The sequence below is a fragment of the Scyliorhinus torazame genome, chromosome 17, assembly GCF_047496885.1.
Source record: "Scyliorhinus torazame isolate Kashiwa2021f chromosome 17, sScyTor2.1, whole genome shotgun sequence".
In the NCBI taxonomy this organism is placed as follows: Eukaryota; Metazoa; Chordata; class Chondrichthyes; order Carcharhiniformes; family Scyliorhinidae; genus Scyliorhinus; species Scyliorhinus torazame.
In genome coordinates this window covers 166,052,329-166,079,857 of record NC_092723.1, presented here as the reverse complement: position 1 = coordinate 166,079,857, position 27,529 = coordinate 166,052,329, and the positions used below count along the sequence as shown (strand labels likewise).

General features: G+C 51.2%; 2 protein-coding genes across 2 annotated transcripts in view; one reads left to right on the top strand and one right to left on the bottom strand.

Annotated features, from left to right (window-relative positions):
- The first annotated feature begins 640 nt into the window (after window positions 1-640).
- Window positions 641-16,199, top strand: LOC140393484 (tuberin-like). Its single transcript, XM_072479811.1, has 4 exons — window positions 641-757; window positions 6,394-6,480; window positions 13,602-13,788; window positions 15,900-16,199. Exons 1-4 carry the CDS (start codon window positions 641-643, stop codon window positions 15,971-15,973), a joined length of 465 nt encoding a protein of 154 aa, XP_072335912.1. The 3' UTR covers window positions 15,974-16,199.
- Window positions 16,200-26,630: 10,431 nt separating this feature from the next.
- The window catches only part of LOC140394372 (cytochrome P450 2K1-like), a 39,230-nt gene continuing 38,331 nt past the window's right edge, over window positions 26,631-27,529 (bottom strand). The window contains exon 9 of the mRNA XM_072481573.1: window positions 26,631-27,018. Coding sequence (XP_072337674.1) covers window positions 26,840-27,018 — 179 coding nt within the window. The 3' untranslated portion in view covers window positions 26,631-26,839. The remainder of the gene's footprint in view (window positions 27,019-27,529) is intronic.

Genomic DNA, 27,529 nt, shown 5'->3' with positions numbered 1-27,529 from the left:
CCTGTGCGTACTGACCTTCATTGACAGGCTTTTGGACACCTGTCTCAATGTCTCCTTGTTTTGGCTTTGTGTACTCTTCTGTTCTCCCCAAACCTCAGCACACTGCTATACAGTGCTCTTGCCATTAAAACAAACCATAGCTTTTGGTAGTTCCTGTACCTTTTCCCACACTTGCCTGTATTTTTGAAATCATTGTCTACCCCTCACTTGATCACACTAGGTAGGAAGAAAAGAGGATTATTGAAAAGCTCGGGTTGTTTTCTTTGGAGCAGAAAAGGCTGAGGGGAGCTTTGATTGAGTTGTATAAAATTATGAAAGAGCCAGATGGAATGGATAGGAAGGACCTATTTACCTCAGCAGAGAGGTCGACACCAAGGGGTATAGATTTAAAGAAATTGGCAAAATGATTAGAGAGGAGTTGAGGAAATGCTTTTTCTCCTAGAGGGTGGAAATGGTTCTGGGACTCGGTGTCTAAAATGGTGATGGGGCAGAAGTCCCCATCACATTTAAACAATACTAGGATCTGCACTTGAAGTGCTGTAACCTGAAAGGTTGCATACCAAGATGGAGAGTGGTATTAGACTGAACAACTCTTTCAGCTAGCATTGAAATGAAAGACTGAGTGTCCGCCTCTTATGATATGTTCTATGTTTCTCTGTGTTTTTGTTTCTTCTGCAGTTTCGTTTTCCTGCAGTTGTACCATTCACCATTCTTCGGGAGTGAGTCCAACAAGCCCCTCTTGGTACCCAAGACTGAGGTGAGTCAAGTTAAACTTCGAGTTGCCAAGCAAAGCATGTTGCTCGTTTTAAAAATCAGACTTGCTGTCGGTGACAAGTATGCAACTCTGTGTGAATTTACATTTGGGAAGTGGCTGGCGATATGCAGGAAACTTGATGCATGTGCCTTCTGTCACTTGCAAAGAAATGGCCTAAAAAGATTGGTTTGGGCTATCGTACATGGCAGCGCCCCAGGGAAAGTGGAACTTTGATTATATGGCGAGGCGAGAGAAATTAGGAACTGATGAGCACAGATGTAGGACATTCAACCTTTTCTGAAAGGGTGGCGGGGGTGGGGGGGAGAATAAGAATCTTTCTTTAAACGGAGCGTTCTGGTGAGCGTTATATGTTGGGAAGGTTCATGGAAAGAACTTCAATGATAACATTCAGAAGGAATGGATAGAAATTTGAACAAAAAGGAAGCAGGTGCAGGGTACAAGACCGAGCATCGGACTGTTTGAGAACCTCTTCGAAAGAGACGCCACAGGCACGTAGGCCTTCTATGCAGTAGGATTTTACTTATTAATAAGATGCAGACCATGCTGGCTAAGGCATTTGTAGCCCATACTGCTTGCCTGAGAGGGGAGTGGTGAGTCCTTTTCCCATGGCCACTACGGTGTTGGGTAGAAAATCCCACCATCTTGACTTGGTGGTGACGATGAAGGGATGGTGAGATGTTCAAACAACACTGCCCTGTGAGCTAAATATGGCAGGACCGCTTTGTTTCTCCCAGTGAGACAGAGAAGACAGCCAGGTGTGAGACAGCAAAGAGTGAGTTTGGGAATTTGAATCGAGGTGAGAATTGAATTCAATTGAATCAGTAAGGCAGCTCCTTTTAAATTTCAGGAGTTTAAATTAATTTATATTAAGCTAGTATTGGGCAGTGTAGGTTAACAAGGGCTGCCCCACCCACTCACATAACTGGTTGGCAGTTAAGTGTCAGTCACTTTAATCTACTTTGATCTGAAAGCAGGTGGGGGAGGGGAGTCAATTCAGGACAGTTTAAAAAGAGCCACTTGTAAACTCACTCCCAGTGAGACAGAGAAGACAGCCAGGAGTGAGACAGCAAAGAGTGAGTTTGGGAATTTGAATCGAGGTGGGAATTCGAAGCTGGGTGGGGAGGAAGTGCTTTTTGTGACTGGTAAGTAGTGTTTCTGTTTTTCTGTTTCTTTTCATTGGTATATTTATTTATTTTTTTCTTCATTGTTTATTTATTTATTTAAATTTTTTGAGGGGGAAATTGAAATTGTTGAAGTTAACCAAAGGTTTAAGACATGGCAGGAGATCTCAGACCCGTGTCATGCTCCTCGTGTGCGATGTGGGAGCTCAGGGACATGTCCACTGTCCCTGGCTCCTTCACGTGCATGAAGTGTGTCCAGTTGCAGCTCCTGTTAGACTGCTTGACGGCTCTGGAGCTGCGGATGGACTCACTTTGGAGCATCCGCGATGCTGAGGACGTCGTGGATAGCACGTTTAGCGAGTTGGTCACACCGCAGGTGAAAGGTACTGAGGGAGATAGTAAATGGGTGACCAAAAGACCGAGCAAGAGTAGGAAGGAAGTGCAGGTGTCCTCTGCGGTCATCTCCCTGCAAAACAGATATACCGCTTTGGATACTGTTGAGGGAAATGGCTCACCAGGGGAAGGCGGCAGCAGCCAGGTTCATGGCACGGTGGCTGGCTCTGCTGCGCAGCTGGGCAGGAAGAAGAATGGCAGGGCTATAGTGATAGGGGACTCGATTGTAAGGGGAATAGACAGGTGGTTCTGCGGACGAAATCGAGACTCCAGGATGGTATGTTGCCTCCCTGGTGCAAGGGTAAATGATGTCTCGGAGCGGCTGCAGGACATTCTGGAGGGGGGAGGGTGAACAGCCAGCTGTCATGGTGCACATAGGCACCAACGATATAGGTAAAAAACGGGACGAGGTCCTACAAGCTGAATTTAGGGAGCTAGGAGTTAAACTAAAAAGTAGGACCTCCAAGGTAGTAATCTCAGGATTGCTACCAGTGCCACGAGCTAGTCAGAGTAGGAATGTCAGGATAGAGAGGATGAATACGTGGCTCGAGAGATGGTGCAAGAGGGAGGGATTCAAATTCCTGGGACATTGGAACTGATTCTGGGGGAGGTGGGACCAGTACAAACCGGACGGTCTGTACCTGGGCAGGACTGGAACCGATGTCCTGGGGGGGTGTTTGCTAGAGCTGTTGGGGAGAGTTTAAACTAATGTGGCAGGGGGATGGGAACCGATGCAGGAAGTTGCAAGGTAGTAAAACAGGGACAGAAATAAAAGGCAGTAAGGGGGAAAGGCAGTAAGGGGGAAAGTGTAAGGCAGAGAAGCCACAGTCAGAAATCAAAAAGGGCGACAGTACAAGGTACAGTGACTGAGGGGAGCTCAGTGAATAGGACCAGGAATACTACAAGAAATAAAACGGGAAGTGAAAACATTAATGGTATGCGATGCGGCAGGTTGTTACAGGAAGATGTGGGTTCGACGACAAGGAAAATTAGGAGAAAGGTTAAGAGGAAATATAACTTAGGAGAGGTTACTGATCGAGGTGTTAAGATTAAGAACAGAGGTAAAAAAGCCAACATAAGTGTACTTTACCTGAATGCTCGTAGTATTCGGAATAAGGTAAATGAGTTGATGGCGCAAATCATCGTGAATGACTATGATTTAGTGGCCATTACTGAAACATGGTTAAAGGATGGTCACGACTGGGAGTTAAATATCCGAGGGTATCAAACTTTTCCGAAGGACAGAGTGGATGGTAAGGGTGGTGGTGTAGCTCTGTTATTTAAGGATGACATCCGGGCAACAGTAAGGGATGACATCGGTGCTATGGAGGATAAGGTTGAATCCATTTGGGTGGAAATCAGGAATAGTAAGGCGAAAAAGTCACTGATAGGAGTAATCTATAGGCCACCAAAGAGTAACATTATGGTGGGGCAGGCAATAAACAAAGAAATAACAGATGCATGTAGAAATGGTACAGCAGTTATCATGGGGGATTTTAATCTACATGTTGATTGGTTTAACCAGGTCGGTCAAGGCAGCCTTGAGGAGGAGTTTATAGAATGTATCCGCAATAGTTTCCTCGAACAGTATGTAATCGAACCTACGAGGGAACAAGCGGTCCTAGATCTGGCCCTGTGTAATGAGACCGGATTGATTCAGGATCTCATAGTTAGGGATCCTCTCGGAAGGAGCGATCACAATATGGTGGAATTTAAAATACAGATGGAGGGTGAGAAGGTAAAATCAAGCACTCGTGTTTTGTGCTTAAACAAAGGAGATTACAATGGGATGAGAGAAGAACTAGCTAAGGTAGACTGGGAGCAAAGACTTTATGGTGAAACAGTTGAGGAACAGTGGAGAACCTTCCAAGTGATTTTTCACAGTGCCCAGCAAAGGTTTATACCAACAAAAAGGAAGGACGGTAAAAAGAGGGAAAATCGACCGTGGATATCTAAGGAAATAAGGGAGAGTATCAAATTGAAAGAAAAAACATACAAAGTAGCAAAGATCAGTGGGAGACTAGAGGACTGGGAAATCTTTAGGGGGCAACAGAAAGCTACTAAAAAAGCTATAAAGAAGAGTAAGATAGATTATGAGAGTAAACTTGCTCAGAATATAAATGCAGATAGTAAAAGTTTCTACAAATACATCAAACAAAAAAGAGTGGCTAAGGTAAATATTGGTCCTTTAGAGGATGAGAAGGGAGATTTAATAATGGGAGATGAGGAAATGGCTGAGGAACTGAACAGGTCTTTTGGGTCGGTCTTCACAGTGGAAGACACAAATAACATGCCAGTGACTGATGGAAATGAGGCTATGACCGGTGAGGACCTTGAGAGGATTGATATCACCAAGGAGGTAGTGATGGGCAAGCTAATGGGGCTAAAGGTAGACCAGTCTCCTGGCCCTGATGGAATGCATCCCAGAGTGCTAAAAGAGATGGCTAGGGAAATTGCAAATGCACTAGTGATAATTTACCAAAATTCACTAGAGTCTGGGGTGGTCCTGGCGGATTGGAAATTAGCAAACGTGACACCACTGTTTAAAAAAGGAGGTAGGCAGAAAGTGGGTAATTATTGGCCAGTGAGCTTAACTACGGTAGTAGGGAAGATGCTGGAATCTATCATCAAGGAAGAAATAGCGAGGCATCTGGATGGAAATTGTCCCATTGGACAGACGCAGCATGGGTTCATAAAGGGCAGGTCGTGCCTAACTAATTTAGTGGAATTGTTTGAGGACATTAACAGTGCGGTAGATAACGGGCAGCCAATGGATGTGGTATATCTGGATTTCCAGAAAGCCTTTGACAAGGTGCCACACAAAAGGTTGTTGCATAAGATAAAGATGCATGGCATTAAGGGGAAAGTAGTAGCATGGATAGAGGATTGGTTAATTAATAGAAAGCAAAGAGTGGGGATTAATGGGTGTTTCTCTGGTTGGCAATCAGTAGCTAGTGGTGTCCCTCAGGGATCAGTGTTGGGCCCACAACTGTTCACAATTTACATAGATGATTTGGAGTTGGGGACCAAGGGCAATGTGTCCAAGTTTGCAGACGACACAAAGATAAGTGGTAAAGCGAAAAGTGCAGAGGATACTGAAGTCTGCAGAGGGATTTGGATAGGCTAAATGAATGGGCTAGGGTCTGGCAGATGGAATACAATGTTGACAAATGTGAGGTTATCCATTTTGGTAAGAATAACGGCAAAAGGGATTATTATTTAAATGATAAAATATTAAAACATGCTGCTGTGCAGAGAGACCTGGGTGTGCTAGTGCATGAGTCGCAGAAAGTTGGTTTTCAGGTGCAACAGATGATTAAGAAGGCAAATGGAATTTTGTCCTTCATTGCTAGAGGGATGGAGTTTAAGACTAAGGAGGTTCTGCTGCAATTGTATAAGGTGTTAGTGAGGCCACACCTGGAGTATTGTGTTCAGTTTTGGTCTCCTTACTTGAGAAAGGACGTACTGGCACTGGAGGGTGTGCAGAGGAGATTCACTAGGTTAATCCCAGAGCTGAAGGGGTTGGATTACGAGGAGAGGTTGAGTAGACTGGGACTGTACTCGTTGGAATTTAGAAGGATGAGGGGGGATCTTCTAGAAACATATAAGATTATGAAGGGAATAGATAGGATAGATGTGGGCAGGTTGTTTCCACTGGCGGGTGAAAGCAGAACTAGGGGGCATAGCCTCAAAATAAGGGGAAGTAGATTTAGGCCTGAGTTTAGGAGGAACTTCTTCACCCAAAGGGTTGTGAATCTATGGAATTCCTTGCCCAGTGAAGCAGTAGAGGCTCCTTCATTAAATGTTTTTAAGATAATGATAGATAGTTTTTTGAAGAATAAAGGGATTAAGGGTTATGGTGTTCGGGCCGGAAAGTGGAGCTGAGTCCACAAAAGATCAGCCATGATCTCATTGAATGGTGGAGCAGGCTCGAGGGGCCAGATGGCCTACTCCTGCTCCTAGTTCTTATGTTCTTATGTTTCAAGAAAATCAATCGGCAGTATATTTACCATCCATGTATTGCAGACTCCTGTTTGCTGCAGATGAATGTGGCAAGTTCTGAGAGCTACAGGTTTATCCTGAGCAGTTTTGTTGACATTTTAGATCACCGAACGAGCCATTAAAGTCCTTGACCAGATGCCACCTTATGACACGCACAAGATTGGCGTTGAGTACGTTGGGGACGAACAGGTAAGGGTCTGTTCCAATTCTGTGAGCTGCTACTATAGACCAATGGTCTTCATCTCCACAACATTTAACATCACAGATGTGTCAAAGCAAAATACTGCGGATGCTGGAAATCTGAAAGTCAGCAATTGCAGGATAAATTCAGCAGGCCAGGCAGCCTCTGTGGAGAGAGAAACAGAGTTAATGTTTTGAGCTCTTATGACCTTCCTACAGAGCTAAAGAATCATAGGGTAGAGTCCTATGGACTCGAAAATTGAGTCGAGCGTGTTTAACTGTTGTTGGCAGCGCTAAGAAAGACCCCGCTATTTAACGGGATTTCAGGATTTTTTTTTAATTTGGGGCCTCAGTGGGGAATCACGCCGAGGCAGCACTTGGCCATTTCCTGCACTGAGGAGTTCCGCTAACCAGTGGGCCACCCCAATCTCAAGACCCCCTCTAACCCGACTCCCAGACCTCTCCATTGCCTCAAGGGGATCAGTGAGCCCCCCCCCCCCCTCCTCCATCCCCCGGCCCGATCTTCAGCACGGACAAAATGCCACCCAGTTACCTTGGCACTTCCAACCTGGCAGTGTACCTGGCAGTGCCATCTGGGCACCATGGAAATGCTGGCATGGCAGTGCCAGGGTGCCCAGGTGGCCTTAGGGGTGCTAGGTTACCACCCTGCCCAGGGCCCAGCCACCCAGGAACCCCCAATTTCTCTTCTCTCTCTTCCCCCCCCCCCCCCCGCAAAGTGCCTGGTCCACATTGGCGGAAGCCAGTACTAACCATTCGCTCAGGGTCTCCAAGGCGAGGGGGTTAGTTACTGCAACACTTCAATATGCAAGTTCAGCCTGATCTGGATCCGGCCCAATAACTCAAGGCGAGCCGGTTAAATCCCAGAAGAGGCCTCTCCCTGGATCCACTGGCCGTGTCCCGATTCTGGCGGGAAGCAACCGGTAGATCGCGCCCATGAACTCTGTTTCTGTCTTCAAATACCGTCTGAGTGGCAAAGTATTTCCAACATTTTCTATTTTCCTTTAAATCAGTGAGTTTCCCTCCACCGGCTTCCTACATTCTGGAGTCTTTTCCCAACATCTATGTTGAACTTGAAGCTTTATCAGTTGTGAATATGACCACATTGAAACTTGAAGCTATATTAGCAGTGAATGTGACTATATGAAAACAAAGACAAGGGACCAGATCTTATGCAAACAACAGTGAATGTTGGACTGTTGCACGTTGAGACCCATCGGAGATCCTGATGCGGCATCAGCGCTGTAATTACCCAGAAAGGTTAATTTTCCGATGGGCTAATCCGTGGTGCCCTAGCCCCCTCTCGGATGCCTTTTACGATGTCAGACACTTGGGCAAGTCTGCTCTGAATACCCACGTAATGGTTACACCATTTAATGTCTGGTGTAACTCGGTGATTAACAGCACAACCCAACCCCTCCACCTGCCCACCTACCGACATCCGACCCACTCATCCCCCCCCCCCCCTTTGTTCGTTCAACCCCCCCCCTCGTTCGTTCAACCCCCCCCTCGTTCGTTCAACCCCCCCCTCGTTCGTTCAACCCCCCCCCTCGTTCGTTCAACCCCCCCCTCGTTCGTTCAACCCCCCCCTCATTCGTTCAACCCCCCCCTCGTTCGTTCAACCCCCCCCTCGTTCGTTCAACCCCCCCCTCGTTCGTTCAACCCCCCCCTCGTTCGTTCAACCCCCCCCTCGTTCGTTCAACCCCCCCCTCGTTCGTTCAACCCCCCCCTCGTTCGTTCAACCCCCCCCTCGTTCGTTCAACCCCCCCCTCGTTCGTTCAACCCCCCCCTCGTTCGTTCAACCCCCCCCTCGTTCGTTCAACCCCCCCCTCGTTCGTTCAACCCCCCCCTCGTTCGTTCAACCCCCCCCTCGTTCGTTCAACCCCCCCCTCGTTCGTTCAACCCCCCCCTCGTTCGTTCAACCCCCCCCTCGTTCGTTCAACCCCCCCCTCGTTCGTTCAACCCCCCCCTCGTTCGTTCAACCCCCCCCTCGTTCGTTCAACCCCCCCCTCGTTCGTTCAACCCCCCCCTCGTTCGTTCAACCCCCCCCTCGTTCGTTCAACCCCCCCCTCGTTCGTTCAACCCCCCCCTCGTTCGTTCAACCCCCCCCTCGTTCGTTCAACCCCCCCCTCGTTCGTTCAACCCCCCCCTCGTTCGTTCAACCCCCCCCTCGTTCGTTCAACCCCCCCCTCGTTCGTTCAACCCCCCCCTCGTTCGTTCAACCCCCCCCTCGTTCGTTCAACCCCCCCCTCGTTCGTTCAACCCCCCCCTCGTTCGTTCAACCCCCCCCTCGTTCGTTCAACCCCCCCCTCGTTCGTTCAACCCCCCCCTCGTTCGTTCAACCCCCCCCTCGTTCGTTCAACCCCCCCCTCGTTCGTTCAACCCCCCCCTCGTTCGTTCAACCCCCCCCTCGTTCGTTCAACCCCCCCCTCGTTCGTTCAACCCCCCCCTCGTTCGTTCAACCCCCCCCTCGTTCGTTCAACCCCCCCCTCGTTCGTTCAACCCCCCCCTCGTTCGTTCAACCCCCCCCTCGTTCGTTCAACCCCCCCCTCGTTCGTTCAACCCCCCCCTCGTTCGTTCAACCCCCCCCTCGTTCGTTCAACCCCCCCCTCGTTCGTTCAACCCCCCCCTCGTTCGTTCAACCCCCCCCTCGTTCGTTCAACCCCCCCCTCGTTCGTTCAACCCCCCCCTCGTTCGTTCAACCCCCCCCTCGTTCGTTCAACCCCCCCCTCGTTCGTTCAACCCCCCCCTCGTTCGTTCAACCCCCCCCTCGTTCGTTCAACCCCCCCCTCGTTCGTTCAACCCCCCCCTCGTTCGTTCAACCCCCCCCTCGTTCGTTCAACCCCCCCCTCGTTCGTTCAACCCCCCCCTCGTTCGTTCAACCCCCCCCTCGTTCGTTCAACCCCCCCCTCGTTCGTTCAACCCCCCCCTCGTTCGTTCAACCCCCCCCTCGTTCGTTCAACCCCCCCCTCGTTCGTTCAACCCCCCCCTCGTTCGTTCAACCCCCCCCTCGTTCGTTCAACCCCCCCCTCGTTCGTTCAACCCCCCCCTCGTTCGTTCAACCCCCCCCTCGTTCGTTCAACCCCCCCCTCGTTCGTTCAACCCCCCCCTCGTTCGTTCAACCCCCCCCTCGTTCGTTCAACCCCCCCCTCGTTCGTTCAACCCCCCCCTCGTTCGTTCAACCCCCCCCTCGTTCGTTCAACCCCCCCCTCGTTCGTTCAACCCCCCCCTCGTTCGTTCAACCCCCCCCTCGTTCGTTCAACCCCCCCCTCGTTCGTTCAACCCCCCCCTCGTTCGTTCAACCCCCCCCTCGTTCGTTCAACCCCCCCCTCGTTCGTTCAACCCCCCCCTCGTTCGTTCAACCCCCCCCTCGTTCGTTCAACCCCCCCCTCGTTCGTTCAACCCCCCCCTCGTTCGTTCAACCCCCCCCTCGTTCGTTCAACCCCCCCCTCGTTCGTTCAACCCCCCCCTCGTTCGTTCAACCCCCCCCTCGTTCGTTCAACCCCCCCCTCGTTCGTTCAACCCCCCCCTCGTTCGTTCAACCCCCCCCTCGTTCGTTCAACCCCCCCCTCGTTCGTTCAACCCCCCCCTCGTTCGTTCAACCCCCCCCTCGTTCGTTCAACCCCCCCCTCGTTCGTTCAACCCCCCCCTCGTTCGTTCAACCCCCCCCTCGTTCGTTCAACCCCCCCCTCGTTCGTTCAACCCCCCCCTCGTTCGTTCAACCCCCCCCTCGTTCGTTCAACCCCCCCCTCGTTCGTTCAACCCCCCCCTCGTTCGTTCAACCCCCCCCTCGTTCGTTCAACCCCCCCCTCGTTCGTTCAACCCCCCCCTCGTTCGTTCAACCCCCCCCTCGTTCGTTCAACCCCCCCCTCGTTCGTTCAACCCCCCCCTCGTTCGTTCAACCCCCCCCTCGTTCGTTCAACCCCCCCCTCGTTCGTTCAACCCCCCCCTCGTTCGTTCAACCCCCCCCTCGTTCGTTCAACCCCCCCCTCGTTCGTTCAACCCCCCCCTCGTTCGTTCAACCCCCCCCTCGTTCGTTCAACCCCCCCCTCGTTCGTTCAACCCCCCCCTCGTTCGTTCAACCCCCCCCTCGTTCGTTCAACCCCCCCCTCGTTCGTTCAACCCCCCCCTCGTTCGTTCAACCCCCCCCTCGTTCGTTCAACCCCCCCCTCGTTCGTTCAACCCCCCCCTCGTTCGTTCAACCCCCCCCTCGTTCGTTCAACCCCCCCCTCGTTCGTTCAACCCCCCCCTCGTTCGTTCAACCCCCCCCTCGTTCGTTCAACCCCCCCCTCGTTCGTTCAACCCCCCCCTCGTTCGTTCAACCCCCCCCTCGTTCGTTCAACCCCCCCCTCGTTCGTTCAACCCCCCCCTCGTTCGTTCAACCCCCCCCTCGTTCGTTCAACCCCCCCCTCGTTCGTTCAACCCCCCCCTCGTTCGTTCAACCCCCCCCTCGTTCGTTCAACCCCCCCCTCGTTCGTTCAACCCCCCCCTCGTTCGTTCAACCCCCCCCTCGTTCGTTCAACCCCCCCCTCGTTCGTTCAACCCCCCCCTCGTTCGTTCAACCCCCCCCTCGTTCGTTCAACCCCCCCCCTCGTTCGTTCAACCCCCCCCCTCGTTCGTTCAACCCCCCCCCTCGTTCGTTCAACCCCCCCCCTCGTTCGTTCAACCCCCCCCCTCGTTCGTTCAATCCCCCCCTCGTTCGTTCAACCCCCCCCCTCGTTCGTTCAACCCCCCCCTCGTTCGTTCAACCCCCCCCTCGTTCGTTCAACCCCCCCCTCGTTCGTTCAACCCCCCCCTCGTTCGTTCAACCCCCCCCTCGTTCGTTCAACCCCCCCCTCGTTCGTTCAACCCCCCCCTCGTTCGTTCAACCCCCCCCTCGTTCGTTCAACCCCCCCCTCGTTCGTTCAACCCCCCCCTCGTTCGTTCAACCCCCCCCTCGTTCGTTCAACCCCCCCCTCGTTCGTTCAACCCCCCCCTCGTTCGTTCAACCCCCCCCTCGTTCGTTCAACCCCCCCCTCGTTCGTTCAACCCCCCCCTCGTTCGTTCAACCCCCCCCTCGTTCGTTCAACCCCCCCCTCGTTCGTTCAACCCCCCCCTCGTTCGTTCAACCTCCCCCTCGTTCGTTCAACCTCCCCCTCGTTCGTTCAACCCCCCCTCGTTCGTTCAACCCCCCCCTCGTTCGTTCAACCCCCTCGTTCGTTCAACCCCCTCGTTCGTTCAAACCCCCCCCTCGTTCGTTCAACCCCCCCCCCCCCCTCGTTCAACCCCCGCCCCCACTCGTTCAGTCAGCCACTCCTCGTTCGCTCACCCACCCCATCGTTCACTCACCCCGGCCCCCCGTTCAGTGGAGCTTTTTGAAATCTTTAAACACTTAGCTGAATACAGCAATGATATCATAAAAAGGGGGACATATTCACTGTGCTGCTCCTCTTCACTGGTACCCCTCACGATGGTTGTGTTGCTAGCTGGGATTGGAAAACTTTGCCTGAAGGATGCAAAGAGGAGCGCAGTGATCCTCACAGTCTGTGGCGATCACTCCAACATCGCCGAAAACCATAAAATCTGTGCCATTCGTTGAATTTTTCTTTCAATTGTAGCATGATTTTCAGTGTGATTTCTTTTTCAATAAATATTTTTCTTAAACATTTAATGAATACAGAATAATAAATCAAAACGCACCGTCAAACAAAACCCCAACAGCTGAAGGTGACTAGCTCTTTAAAAAACAGAATGAAAATATGCCATCTTTTGTTTTTTAAAAAAAAAAAAACCCTCAATCATGCCCTTTAATATATGCTTAATTTTCTCAAGATGCAAAAACTCCATACGATCCCCCACCATACCGATGTGGAGAAGCTGACCTCCAACAGCACCTGCCTGGTGAGCGATCAGCGAGGTGAAGGCTAAGACAGCCACTCCCGTCTGCCGCTCCGTCAGGTCTGACACCCAAAAATGGCCACCGGGGGACTGGGCTCCAGTTCCATCTGTACAATCGGCGACATGGCACTGAAGAAGGAGACCCAAAATCTCAGCAGCTCAGGACTTGCCCAGAATATATGCGCACAATTTGCTGGGCCCCTCCCACAATGCTCACAATTATCTTCCATCCCCTCACACAACTGACTCATCCCAGCCCTAGTTAAGTGAGCCCTGTATACCCCTTCAACTGGATTAGCCCCAGTCTTGCACACAACAAAGTAGCGTTCACCCTACGCAAGGCCTCATACCACACCCCCACATTTAATTCCAACCCCAACTCCTCCTCCCACTTGGCCTTAGTCCCCACTGGGGATGCAGTATCCTCCGCCATTATCCTCCCGTAAATTCCCGAGGTGCTTCACTCCTCCATCCCTGCCAGAGACAGAACCTTCTCTAACAATGAGACTGGTGGCACTACTGGAAACGACAGGAAGACCTTCTCACAAAGTCCCTCACCTGCAGATATCTAAAGTTCTCCTACTGTGAAAGCCCAAACTTCTCGGATAACTCCTCTGGACTCGCAAACCGCTCCTCCAGAAACAAGTCTCCCAAACCTTCCATCCCATTGTCCACCCAGCCTCTCAACCTGGCGTCCCATCTTGCCGGCTCAAACATACGGTTATCACAGATCGGCGTCAGATTCGACATACTACATAATTTAAAATGCTGTCGGAATTGCTGCCATTTGTTAACGTTGCAACCATCACCCGGGCAACATGTAAACTTCCCTGGAGAGAACGGAAGCGGGGCTGTTGCCAGCGCCCGCAGCCCTGACCCCCTCCATGAATCCGATTCCATCCTCACCCAAACTGCGTCCTGGTCCCCACACCTGCCCAACACCTTTTCAGTGTGATTTTGTTTTACATTTTTTGTCAAAGGTAGCTATAAAGTTATGGTTAGTATCTGTCCTAAATGAAGCGATTGCCAAATAAACTGTACAAATAATCTGTTAGGACAAGTGCATAGTTTCATTGGTAATTTAACACATCTGTTTCATAATATTGTCAATAAGATTAGACTTTAGAAACCAGCATGCAAGTGTCTTGTGCTAGTTTTACCTCCAATGTGTGCAAAATATCAGCTCATTGAGTAAACCTTTGGCTTAATTTGGGTTTTACTGTCTTATGCTTCAGACTAATAATGAAGTTGAGATTCTGTCCAATGCGTATGGCTCATCCAGGTACGCACAATTCCTGACGGGCCTTGGTAAATTGATCTATCTCCAAGACTGTAACCCAGAGCAGATTTTCCTCGGTGGCCTGGACACGTACGGTGATGACGGGCAGTTTACCTACTGTTGGCATGACGACATCATGCAAGGTAAGTGAATATAGATTGCTGCACTGGGTCAGATGGTCGAAAGGGTGTCTGAAAACACCTGTTGCTTTCCTTTTCCCCAGTTAAGTATATCAGTACATGGTCGCCTGTGCCACTCAGCATGGCACTTAGACGAGGACACCACATTGCTGTTCCAAATTTGACCCAGGCAAAGGAAGGATGAAGGAAGCAATGCTCAAGTCTCCCCTAAGCCCTTCAATCCGCAAGGATGTCTCCAATTTTTTGTTGTGCACTTCCGATTTTCATCCCTCCATTGTCGGGGGCTGTGCCTTCAGCTGCTGAGGCACTAAGCTCTGGAAATGCCTCTCTCTAAAGCTCCCCATTTCTCTAATGCTGTCTTCTCTTTTAAGACATTCCTTAAACCTACCTATTTGACCACGTTTGTAGTTACCAATTCTGGGTTTATATCAAAAAGGAATAGGAGTAGTAACCAATGAAGAAATTTTAAGTGCGGCCACTTTTGTAATTTAGGAAATACAGCAGCTAATTTAGACATAGCACGCTCCCGCAAACAGCAATGTGATTGATAACGACCTGTTAATCTGCCTTTGATATTGATTATGAGATAAATATTGGCCAGGGCATTGTAGTCGGGACGGGGTGGGGTGGGGGGTTAACTCCCTGCTCTGCATTGAAGAAATTGGAGCCTTGCTATCTCACCTGAGAGACAACAGACAGCGGAGCGCTCTTATCAGTACTGTACAGGAGTGACAGCCTGGCCTAGACGATTGCACGCGTCCAGGCCAGGGGTGGGACTTGAACACAACCTTCTGACCCGGGGAGTGTGCTACCAGCTGAACTGCGACCTGATAATGGTATCTAGCACCCGATAACACTGACATCTGGGGATCGTAACCCTGTTGACTGTCAATCTATAATAGGAATAATATTTATGAAAGAGCTCATACATCGAGTCAAAGCAGTAGATTTTTCCAGATCTAATATTCTCTATTGCATGAAGTGGATTTCTGAATTTTTGAACCTAAAAGATTTCAGTAAAGCATGCATAATTGATTGTATTCACCCATTCAAATGATATGTGCCAGTTGAACACTATAAACTGCATCATTTTTAAGGTTAAAGCTGATAGTTTTCTGCCCCTTCTCAGCCTGACTGAACTGCGTTTGCTAACGCTGGTATGACAGATAAGTGAGATTTCCTCTTTAGTAAAGGAACCAGCTCATCTCTTTCCTCATCCTTTGCCCCCCCCACCATTCCCACCAACACCTCCCAGCCTGCCGCCAACTGCTCCCACACCCATTGCTGACGCACAACACTGACGAAGAGCATGCTCGCCTCGTCTACAGATGTTTGAGCCAGTGTGGGAGATGACATCCAGCTCAGTTTAATATGCTGTTTTGTGATGGCCATTGTAAGTATTCTCTCAAAATGCTTTTATGCGTCTCAGATTCGCCCACAATTTCTTTTACTGCCGATTTCACCAAATATGTTTGACTCAAAGTCGTGAAATGATTTTAAAAAAAAAAGATAAATCTTATTACTATGCAATAGTTTTTAAAAAAATAAATGTCGTGTACCCAATTCATTTTTTCCAATTAACGGACAATCTAGCGTGGCCAATCCACCTAGCCTGCACATCTTTGGGTTGTGGGGGCGAAACCCACGCAAACACGGGAGATTGTGCAAACTCCACACGGACAGTGACCCACAGCCGGGATCGAACTGGGACCTCGGCGCTGTGAGGCTGCAGGGCTAACCCACTGCATTACTATGCTGCCCTATTACTATGCAATAGTAAGATACTTAAATGGATGCAGAACAAGTCTGAAAATTTCAGATTGAAGATGTAGTTGGACAGGGTGAACTGTCATTTAGATTTTGGAGAATTGGGTGACTTTGATTCAGCTGCCCAGTGCATACCTCCCCAGCAAGGCCAGCATTTATTGCCCATCCCTAACTGCCCTTGAATTGAATGGCTCGTTGGGCAGTTAAGAATCAATCCGGTTGCACGTTTAGAGTGACACGTAATCCACACCAAGTAAGGACGGCAGATTTCCTCCCCTGAAAGACATTAGTGAACCAGATGGGTTTCTCCGACACTCGTGATTATAGGACTTTCATCTTTATTCCAGATGGACTTCAGCGAGAGAAATGTATCTGGCCTGTTTTACACTGTCGCCTAAAAATTACCCTCATGCATTCGTAAAGCCTGATTTTCTCTACTCGTGTCTGCTCTGTGGCGACTGACCTTTTTTCCCTCCAATGTTATTAAAGTAATTTTTCACATCGCTACCCTAATGCCAAATAGAGAATCGGACAAAGCCTGCTGCAACAAGAAACGGCACATAGGGAATGATTACGTGGTGGTAATATACAAGGACACCTGAAGAAGAATACAAACTGGGAGCAATAAAGGTTGTCTTCCCACTCTATTTTTTGGTGCTTTCATTAATTTTTTGAGGAATTAAATATTGAGATAAAGTTGTGTTATTGAAAATGTATTATAGTGAGAAGCAGAAGTTAGCAGAGTCTTCACATTCGTTAATCAAGAAAACACTAATGTTGGAGCGGCACGGTAGCACAGTGGTTAGCACTGCTGCCTCATGGTGCCGAGGGCCCGGGTTTCATCCACACTGTCCATGTGGAGTTTGCACATTCTTCCCGTGTCTGCGTGGGTCTCGCTCCCACAACCCAAAGATGTGAAGGGTTGGTGGATTGGCCACGCTAAAATTGCCCCTTAATTAGAAACAAAATAGTTTTAAAAAAAGAAAGAGTAATGCAATTGTGAACCATTCAGTCTTTGTCCTCTGGCCTCTCAAAGGGCATGTGCAGAGAGACACCCGAGGGCTCCAATGCTTCCCACTTACCTCCACTTCTTCAAAATTGAACCATATGATCTTTAGCATCCAACTGAGAAGGCAACTTCGGCCTTGATTTAATATCATAGCCAAAAAATTTAGAAATTTTGAGAATATTTGATTTCTTCTAAACATATTTTAAAACTGGGCTGTATGTCTCCAACTTGCAAGTGGCTGCTGAGAGGTGTTCATAACGAAAATATACTCCACATATGCGGAGGCTTGTGTGCTTCCCAATTTATGGGTCGCAATCCCCAGTGGGATTGTAAAATTAGATTTGGGGGTCAGGAACTCCGAGGCTGTCAGGAAATGTGGGGTGATTTCTGACAACTGTGAGGCTCCTTCAACTCTTAATGTTTTTTTTTCATGGGCAAGGCCTAATGGAGGGCTCACTGATATCCGATTGCTGAAAAAAAAACCTGAAAAAAAGTAGGTGTTCATAGTTTTGTAGAAAGCCCATTTCTTCAATAACCAGGATCATAATCTTAATTCTGTTCGATCAATAATCGGATTCCTATTGCATCAAAAGTAAGGATCCTTATGAGATTTAATATAGGGAATTGTAAATTGTTCACTTTGGCAGAAGGGATAGGTAGAGGTAATATACTTAAAGACACAGTTCTATGGAGTATCCAGAGCCAGGGAGACCTGGGGGTTCATGTACATTGATCTTTGAAGGCAGCAGGATGTATTGAGAGAGTAGTTAGTGAAATCAGATGGAGCCTTGGGCTTCATGAATAGAGGGATCGAGTACAAACACAGGAAGTCATTTCCAGCTCTGCTTAGGTGACAAGTAGAGTATTTATGGCATCCAGCTCAGGTCACCATGCTTTAGGAAGGACATGATACTTCTTGAGATGGTGGAGAGGAGATTTACCAGAATGGTTCCAGAGAGGGGGGATTTTAACAACTGGGTTCGGTTGGAGAAGCTGCTTTTCTTCTCATTGGAGAAAAGGAAATTAAAGTGAGATTGATGGAGGCACACATGACAAGCTTAGATAAGGTAGCCAAGAATTCACCAGGCCAAAGGGTTCCCTTTTTTGCTGTAATTACTCTCTTGTAGGATAGCTCTAGTGTCTCCATGGATTCAAGATTTACCTCCAGGATACTGCTCGGACCAACCCAGCGAGAAACCATTGGAGCACCAAAATATTGTGTATCCCTTTTTCATTCGTTGAACAATTTGTCAGATATGAAATTATAGGTGGTGGGGATAAAAAGCTGGCATGCAAAAAAGAGGCTGAAGTCCTTTAGTTGGCTGAGTATGGACATTTTGGCCGACCAATAGCAGTGGCATTAGGTGGGCTGGTTGGAGGTGAGAGGTCAAATGATGAAGCCTCCAGGAATACGCCTCATGGAAGAGTGACCTTTTCTTTTAGAACAGTCAAATGACTGTACACTAATGTGTATTAAAGGGGCAGATGGGTGGCGAGTGAGGCTGATTTGTCCATAATGATTGGTGTAGTTTAATAGTTGCTATGTTTAAAACGGAGAGGTTAATGATTTCACCACAACTGGCACACATCCATCCCTCATATTTCAGCAAACACAGCAATAATAATACGGATCCCCACCCAGCACAATTTACTGTCAAACACCCTGCTCCATAGATGAAGCCCACTCATTCCCCAGTTTAAGTAGAGCAGAAACTTTCTTTGGTGCAGTTACTGGGGAATTAATCATCAAATCCAACAAGTTCTTGACATAAGTGGGAGGTCAATGGTGAGATGTCACATGTGTGATGTAAATGGAGCAGGATAACACCCCCAGCAATTTCTGGAACTTTACAACTCTAGGTGTGTCTCTCAACTCCTCGAATCTTATGCTCTATTGTGAACGCGCCGTAAACTCCACAAGCATGACTCGGCCCAATGACAAACATTACAGTTACTGGGTAAAAATAACTCGCATATTTCTGTCAGTGATTAATTAAATTATCAGGCAAATCATGAATGTTGTTGATGTACCGTCAATTACCATGAGGCGAGAATGGTGAAACGATCGAGGCTTTATTGCACAAGATGTTGTGCCTCCTGCAGCTGGAACCAGAATGGTTCTTTTATAGGCCGCCTGCTGGGAGGAGCCAGCAGGCAGGGATTTACCGTTGTACCTTTAATACACAGGCAGTGACATAATACATACAATATATCACTAGTGGTGTTTACCACATTCACCCCCTGTGAATGTAGTAACTCTTTAAAAAAAGAGTCCGGCGGGGGTGAAGAACAACATTACAGATTAAGTCTGTCGGGGACTTTGACCCTCCGCTGCGATTGCCTCAGTCTTGGTGGTGATGTGGGCACGACGTGGTCACCTGCGAGTCCGGGAATGTGTTGTCCTCTCCTTCGTCACCCCTGAGTGGATCCAGTGGGAGGATGGATCCTGCTGGGGTGGGGGCTGCGGTGGGGTGCGCTGGAGGGAGGGTGGGTGGTGCAGGGGTGAATGAGGCAACCGGGGGGGGGGGGGGAGAGTGGTGTCAGGTCGGGGGTCGTGGCTGGGGACCCAGCGGGTGCCAGGTCTCGGTGTCTTGGCGCCTGGCGGGGTGTGCCACGTAGGCGTACTGCGGGTTGGCATGGAGGAAGTGGACTTTCTCGACCAAGGGGTCCGATTTATGGCTCAGCACATGCTTCCGAAGGAGGACGGGTCCAGGAACTGTCAGCCATGTTGGGAACGAGACCCTGGAGGTGGACTTCCTGAGGAAGGCAAACACACATTCGTGAGGGGTCTCATTAGTGGCGGTGCAGAGGAGCGACCGGATGGAGTGGAGCGCGTCGGGGTGGACCTCCTGCCAGCGGGAGACTGGGAGATTTTTAGACCGAAGGGCCAGCAGGACGGCCTTCCAGACCGACCCGTTCTCCCTCTCCACCTGCCCGTTTCCCCGGGGGTTGTAGCTAGTCGTCCTGCTCGAGGCGATGCCCTTGCTGAGCAGGAACTGACGCAGCTTATCACTCATGAAAGAGGATCGCCGGTCGCTGTGGATGTAAGTGGGGAAACCGAACAGAGTGAAGATGCTGTGCAGGGTTTTAATGACCGTGGCAGAAGTCATGTCGGGGCATGGGATGGCGAAGGGGAACCGGGAGTACTCATCAATTACGTTGAGGAAGTACACGTTACGGTCGGTGGAATGGAGGTCCAGTACACGGTGGTTTGATAGTCCCGAACCAATTATAGATTTAGCCGGTCCGGGGCCTTGATGTGGCGTTGGGAGCGATGCAGTGGTGGCGGCGATTCCGGTGTTGGTCTGGTCCTCGGTGACTCTGGGAGCCTGCCGAAATCCTCTTCATCCTCGGGCGTGGGCAGGGGGCGGAAGGATGGTCCTGGGGGGGTTGCTGCTGGGTGCGCCGGGGGAGGGGGGTGGAGCCGGGCCGGAGGGGGGTGTGTGTGTGTGTGTGTGTGTGTGTGTGTGTGTGTGTGTGTGGAACCTGCTGGTGCCAGGTCCCTGAGGGAGACAGTATCCTGGCGGCCATCGGGGTACACTACGTAGGCATACTGGGGGTTAGCGTGGGGTCACTGCACCCTTTCAACCAACGGGTCCGCCTTGTGGAGGCGGACGTGCCTACGGAGGAGTACGGGTCCTGGAGCTGCGAGCCAAGTCGGGAGTGACACCCCAGATGTGGACTTCCTGGGGAAGGCAAAGAGACGTTTGTGGGGTGTGTCATTAGTGGCGGTGCATAGTGGTGACCGAATGGAGTGCAGTGCATTTGGGAGGACCTCCTGCCAATGGGAGGCCGGGAGATTTCTGGACCGTAGGGCCACTTGGACGGCCCTCCAGATTGTCCCGTTCTCCCTCTCCACCTGCCCGTTTCCCTGGGGTTTATCGCTGGTCGTCCTGCTGGAGGCGATACCCCTGCTGAGCAGGAACTGACGCAGCTCATCACTCATGAATGAGGATCCCCTGTCACTGTGGATGTAGGCGGGGAAGCCGAACAGCGCGAAGATTGTGTTGAGGACTTTGATGACGGTGGCAGACGTCATATCGGGGCATGGGATGGCGAAGGGGAATCTAGATGATTCATCGACCACACTGAGGAAATACGTGTTACGGTCGGTGGAGGGGAGGGCCCCTTTGAAATCCACGCTGAGGCGTTCAAAGGGGCGGGAGGCCTTCACCAGGTGCGCGCGGTCCGGCTGGTAGAAGTGCAGTTTGCATTCCTCACAGATTTGGCAGCCCCTGGTGATTGCCCTGACTTCCTCAACGGAGTAGGGCAGATTGTGGGCCTTTATGAAATGTTACAACCGTGTGACTCCCGGGTGACAAAAGTTATCGTGCAGGGTCCGGAGTCGGTCCACCTGTGCGCTGGCACATGTACCTCGGGATCGGGCATCTGGGAGCTCGTTGAGCTTGCCGGGGCGATACAAAATCTCGTAGTTGTAGGTGGAGAGCTCGATCCTCCACCTCAAGATTTTATCATTTTTGATCTTACCCCGCTGTGTGTTATTGAACATGAAGGCTGCCAGCCAGGTAATGCCTCCAATGCCGCACAGCTTCAACGATGGCTTGGGCCTCTTTTTTGACGGAGGAGTGCCGAATTTCAGAGGCATGAAGGGTGCGGGAAAAGAATGCCATGGGCCTGCCTGATTGAGCGTGGCAGCTAGGGCGTCTGATGCATCGCTCTCCACTTGAAAGGGTAGCGTCCCGTCTACTGCGTGTATCGCGGCCTTGGCAATATCGGCTCTAATATGGTTGAAGGCATGTTGAAGGCATCGGCCGTCAGGGGAAAAAGGGTGGACTGGATGAGCGGGCGGGCCTTGTCCGCATAGTTTGGGACCCACTGGGCGAAGTATGAAAAGAACCCCAGGCAGCGTTTGAAGGCCTTGGGGCAGTGGGTCGGGGGAGCTCCATGAGGGGGTGCATGCGATCGGGATCGGGCCCCAGAACTCGGTTCTGGACCACATAGCCGAGGATGGCTAAGCGGTTCATGCTGAATATGCACTTCTTGTTATAGGTGAGGTTTAGGAGAGTGGCGGTGTGGAGAAATTTGGCAAGGTTAACATCGTGGTCCTGCTGATCGTGGCCACAGATGGTGACATTGTCTAGGTATGGGAAGGTGGCCCGCAACCTGTACCGGTCGACCATTCGGTCCACCTCCCTTTGGAAGACTGAGACCCCGTTGGTGACGCCGAAGGGAACCCTGAGAAAATGGTAGAGGCGGCCATCTGCCTCGAAGGCAGTGTATGGCCGGTCCGATTTACGAATGGGTAGCTGGTGGTAGGCGGATTTGAGGTCTACCGTTGAGAAGACCCGGTACTGTGCAATCTGATTGACCATATCAGATATGCGTGGGAGGGGGTACACATCGAGCTGCGTGTACCTATTGATGGTCTGGCTGTAGTCCACGACCATCCTGTGTGTCTCCCCAGTTTTCACCACTACCACTTGGGCTCTCCAGGGGCTGTTGCTGGCCTCGATGATGCCTTCCCGAAGCAGTCGCTGGACTTCGGACCTAATGAAGGTCCTGTCCTGGGCGCTGTACCGTCTGCTCCTAGTGGTGACGGGTTTGCAATCCGGGGTTAGGTTTGCGAATAGGGAAGGTGGGTCGACCTTTAGGGTCGCGAGGCTGCACACAGTAAGGGATGGTAGGGGTCCGCCGAATTTCAAGGTTAGGCTATGGAGGTTACACTAGAAGTCCAGGCCGAGTAGCAGGGCAGCGCAGAGGTTGGGGAGGATGTAGAGGCGGAAGCCACTGAATTCTATGCCCTGGACCCTGAGTGTGACTATACAGTGCCCCCGGATCGCCACGGAGTGGGAACCGGAGGCCAGGGAGATTCTTTGATTGGCGGAGTGTACCGCAAGGGAGCAGCGCCTTACCGTATCTGGATGGATGAAGCTTTCTGTGCTCCCGGAATCCAGCAGGCAAGAGGTCTCGTGCCCATCGATCTTCACGCTTCTCGAGGTGGTGGCTAGATTGTGCGGGCGAGACTGGTCGATCGTGACCTAGGCGAGTCACGGCTGGTCGTCGCTGGTGTCGAACGATGGGGTGCCCGGGGGGCACGGGTCCTGGAACAATGGTGGTGCCCATGTGCCTTGGGGAAGACAAGATTGCAGCACCTGATGATCTTGGGGTGGACAAGATGGCGGCGCCCACGGGTCGCACGTGGTGGGAGTTGAAAAAGATGGCGGTGCCCATGGGCCGCACATGGTCCGAGAAGGGGAAGATGGCGGCGCCCACTGGCCACGCGTGGTCTGAGGGGGAGAAGATGACGGCGTCCACGATGTGTAGGAGGGGTGGGCCGCGCGGCTCGGGGTGTAGGCCTGAATATTGCGCGAGGCGACCGTCATCGATAGCGCCAGTTCTTTTGTTGCTGCGAGGTCGAGCGTGGCCCCCTCTAAAAGTCGCTGGCATATGAGGTCTGACACTATCCCCGTAACGACGGCGTCCCGCATGAGGAGGTTCGAATGTTCCGTGGCCGTGACGGCCTGACCGTCACAGTCTCTGACCAGAGGAATTAAAGCACGTCAGAAATCTTGTACGGACTTAGCAGGGAGTTGACTGTGAGTAGAGAGTACGTGTCTGGTGAAGAGCGTGTCGTCTGCTGGGCGTAATTCTCTGTCAGTAGCGCCATGGCTTCATCATAGTTCGGCGCGTCCTGGATAAGAGGAAAGACGTTGGAGCTCAGCCGCGAGTAGAGTATCTGGATCTTCTGAGCTTCCGGGATTGGGTCTGGTGCAGACCTGATGTAAGCTTCGAATCAAGCTAGCCAGTGTTGAAAGTCCTTTTGGCGTCACTTGATTGCGAATCCAGCTGCAGACGATCCGGCTTGATGTGGAGGTCCAACTTCTGAAAATCTTAGAGTAATGAATTGATGCACGATCAATTGCACGGAGACGAGAGTTGAATACAGCTGTGGCTTTATTACTCTAAGATGTGTGGCCTCCTACAGCAGCTGGCGAAATGGCTGCTGTATAGGGAGCACACATATTTATACTCCGCCTACTGGGCGGAGCCAGCAGGCAGGGACTACCCCCATACCTGTAGTACACATCTTTTAATATGTACAACAGTGGTTACCACAGGGGGCTCATTGAGCTTCCCTGGGCGACACAAGATCTCATAGTTATAGGTGGAGAGCTCAATCCTCCACCTCAAGATCTTGTCATTTTTGACCTTGCCCCGTTGCGTATTATTACACATGAAGACAACCGACCGTTGGTCAGTGAGGAGAGTGAATCTCCTGCCGGCCAGGTAATGCCTCCAATGTCGCACATCTTCCACAATGGCTTGGTCTCCTTTTTGACAGAGGAGTGCCGAATTTCGGAGGCATGCAGGGTGCGGGAAAAGAAAGCCATGGATCTGCCCGCCTGGTTGAGGGTGGCGGCCAGAACTATGTCTGATGCATCGCTCTCCACTTGAAGGGGGAGGGTCTCGTCGACCGCATGCATTGTGGCCTTGGCGATGTCCGCCTTGATGTGGTTGAAGGCCTGGCGGGCCTCAGCCATCAGGGGAAAAACTGTGGACTTGATAAGTGGGTGGACCTTGTCCACATAATTTGGGACCCACTGGGCGTAATACCAGAAAAACCCCAGGCATCGTTTCAGGGCCTTGGGGCAGTGGGGGAGAGGAGGGGGCGCATACGGCCGGGGTCGGGCCCTAGGACTCTGATGCGACCATCAATTCACACAAGACAGAAAGTTGAAGTGAACAGTGGCTTTAATCAACTAGAACAGTGCACTGCTCTGCAATGAGAGCCGCCTACAGGGCAGCTGCTCTTTATACCTCCCCTCAAGGGGGCGGTGCCAGGGGCGGAGCCCACAAGGGCACCAACATGATATAATCAGTATAGTACAGTACAATGGTCCATAGGTGGAGCCCACATGGGCAACAGCGTGGTACAATGTAGTACAGTGGTGAATGGTTACTATAATACGTTCACAACAGACTCCATTTTCCACTACGTAGCCAAAGATAGCTAAACGGTTGGTGCGGAACACGCATTTCTCCTTATTGTAGGTGAGGTTAAGGAGTTTGGCGGTAAGGAGGAATTTTTGGAGGTTTGCGTCGTGGTCCTGCTGATCGTGGCCGCAGATAGTGACGTTATCTAGGTACGGGAACATAGCCCGCAGTCCGTACCGGTCAACCAATCGGTCCATCTCTCGCTGGAAGACCGAGACCCCATTGATGATGCCGAACGGAACTCTTGAGGAAATGATAGAGGCGTCCATCTGCTTCGAACGCAGTGTATTGGTGGTCCTCTGGGCAGATGGGGAGCTGGTGGTAGGCGGACTTCATGTCTACTGTGGAGAAGACTCTATACTGTGCAATCTGATTGACCATGTCAGATATGCGTGGGAGCGGGTACGCGTCGAGCTGTGTGTACCGGTTGATGGTCTGGCTGTAGTCAATGACCATCCTGTGCTTCTCCCCAGTCTTCACTACCACCACTTGAGCTCTCCAGGGACTGTTGCTGGCCTCAATGATCCCCTCCCGCAGGGGCCGTTGGACCTCCGACCTGATAAAGGTCCTGTCCTGCGCACTGTACCGTCTGCTGCTAGTGGCGACGGGCTTGCAGTCCGGAGTGAGGTTCGCAAACAGCGAAGGTGGATTGACCTTAAGGGTCGTGAGATCGCAGGCAGTGAGGGGGGGCAGGGGTCCATTTTCAAAGTAAGGCTTTGGAGGTGGCATTGGAAATCAAGGCCTAGTAACAGGGCAGCGCAGAGGTGGGGGAGGACATAGAGCCTGAAATTGCTGAACTCTATGCCTTGGACGGTGAGGGTCGCGACACAGTACTCCCGGATTTCAATGAATGGGATCCGTAGACCAGGGAGATTTTCTGGGTGACGGGGTGTACCGTGAGGGAGCAGTGCCTTACCGTAGCAGGGTGGATGAAACTCTCTGTGCTCCCGGAGTCAAAGAGGCAGGTTGTCTCGTGCCCGTTGATCTTCATCGTCGTAGCGGTCGCGAAGTTGTGGGGCCGAGACTCATCCAGGGTGATGGAGGCGAGCTGCGGAAGATCCTGGGAGGTCCCGGGCTGATCAGCGGTGGTGGAGGTATCAGTAGGCAGTGAACGGCCAGACGAGCAGGGGTCCTGAGGTGCGGTCCAAAATGGCGCCAAAGATGGCGGCGCCCACGAGGTGCACATGGCGAGCGGCATAAAGATGGTGGCACCCATGGGCCGCACGTGGCTTGCGGTGGAGAAGATGGCGGCGCCCCTGGATCGCACGTGGTGGGGCGTAGTAATGCTGGGCCTGTAAACAGCGGCGACCGACCGGGCCTGGCAAACGGAAACAAAGTGTCCCTTCTTCCCACACCCGTTGCAGGTTGCGCTCTGTGCCGGGCAGCACTGCCTGGGGTGTTTACTCTGTCCACAGAAATAACACTTGGGGCCCCCCCGGGTTAGCTGGCTGCCGCGCGGCGCAGGCTTCCGGTGGGCTGGAGTCGGCAGCTGGTGAGGCCCACGATGCCCACGAGGGTGCCGCGCAGTCGGGGGTGTAGGCCTCCAGATTATGGAGGCCACTTCTAGTGAATTGGCAAGCTGCCTAATCTCCGCAAGATCGAGTTTACCCCCTTCCAATAGTAGACGTACATAGACTTCATGCCCGTGACATAAGCGTCTCTGATTAAAAGTTTGGTGTGTTGGACTGCTGAAACTGCCTGGCAGTCACAGTTCCAACCGAGAATTTGTAGGGCCCGCAAGAAATCGTCCACAGTCTCCCCCGGGTGTTGCTGTCTCGTGGCCAGGAGGTGCCTGGTGTACACTTGATTCACTGACTTAACGTAATGTCCTTTCAGTAGTGTCGTCGCTTCTGCGTAGGTAGGTGCACCCCGGATGAGGGGAAAAATTTCAGGGCTCACCTGTGAGTAGAGGACTTGGAGCTTCTGTGGGTCCGAGAGATCTTCAGTGGCTGCTCTGAGGTAGCCTTCAAAGCAGGCTAGCCAGTGCTCAAAGGTGGAAGTGGTGTTGGCTGTGTGAGGGCACAGCTGCAGGCGATCAGGCTTGATTAGGAAGTCCATCTTTTAAAATCTTGTGCAATAAATTGATGTACCGTCAATTACCATGAGACGGGAATGGTGAAACAATCGAGGCTTTATTGCACAAGATGTTGTGCCTCCTGCAGCTGGAACCAGAATGGGAGCAGCGCAGGAGAGCTTACACTTTTATACACCGCCTGCTGGGAGGAACCAGCAGACAGGGATTTATCGTAGTACCTCTAATACACAGGCAGTGCCGTAATACATACAATATATCCCTAGTGGTGTTTACCACAATTGTGTAAATCAGCGAAGGACTGCACACACATACGGGTACTTCGGGAATGAAATAATACCCACGCCCGACTCGAGCCCCAATTCACTGACATTTGGGGGTACTTGAAAGTTGAATTTTTGTATCAGAACAGTAAAGATAACGAACAGTTCCATCTTAGCCAGGCCCTCACCAGCGCAGGCCCTCCGACCTACAGAGAAAAAAGACAATTGCAAAAAAATGTCAATGCTGCTCGTCAAGGAAACAAAGTTATTCAGAATGATTTTTTAAATAACAGAATGTTTCATTGCAGTTTTATATTGCAATACAGAAACAAACTTGAGTCCTAAGGCCCTGCAGCAGTCTTCATGCCTGTTTAAATTGAAAATAATCTCCTTCATGATTTAAGGCGCCAGACACTATCAGCACTCGAACTATGGGGAGGGGGAGTTCGGATCTGCGAACACTGCAGTATGAAAAATATTAGAAGCAATATGATCTTTATTGTCACAAGTAGGCTTACATTAAAAATGCAATGAAGCTACTGTGAAAAGCCCCCAGTCGTTACATTCCGGTGCCTGTTCGGGTAAACAAGAGGGAGAATTCAGAATGTCCAAATTACCTAACAGCCTGTCTTTCAGGACTTGTGGGAGGAAACCGGAGCACCCGGAGGAAACCCACACAGACATAGGGAGAACGTGCAGACTCCGCACAGGCAGTGA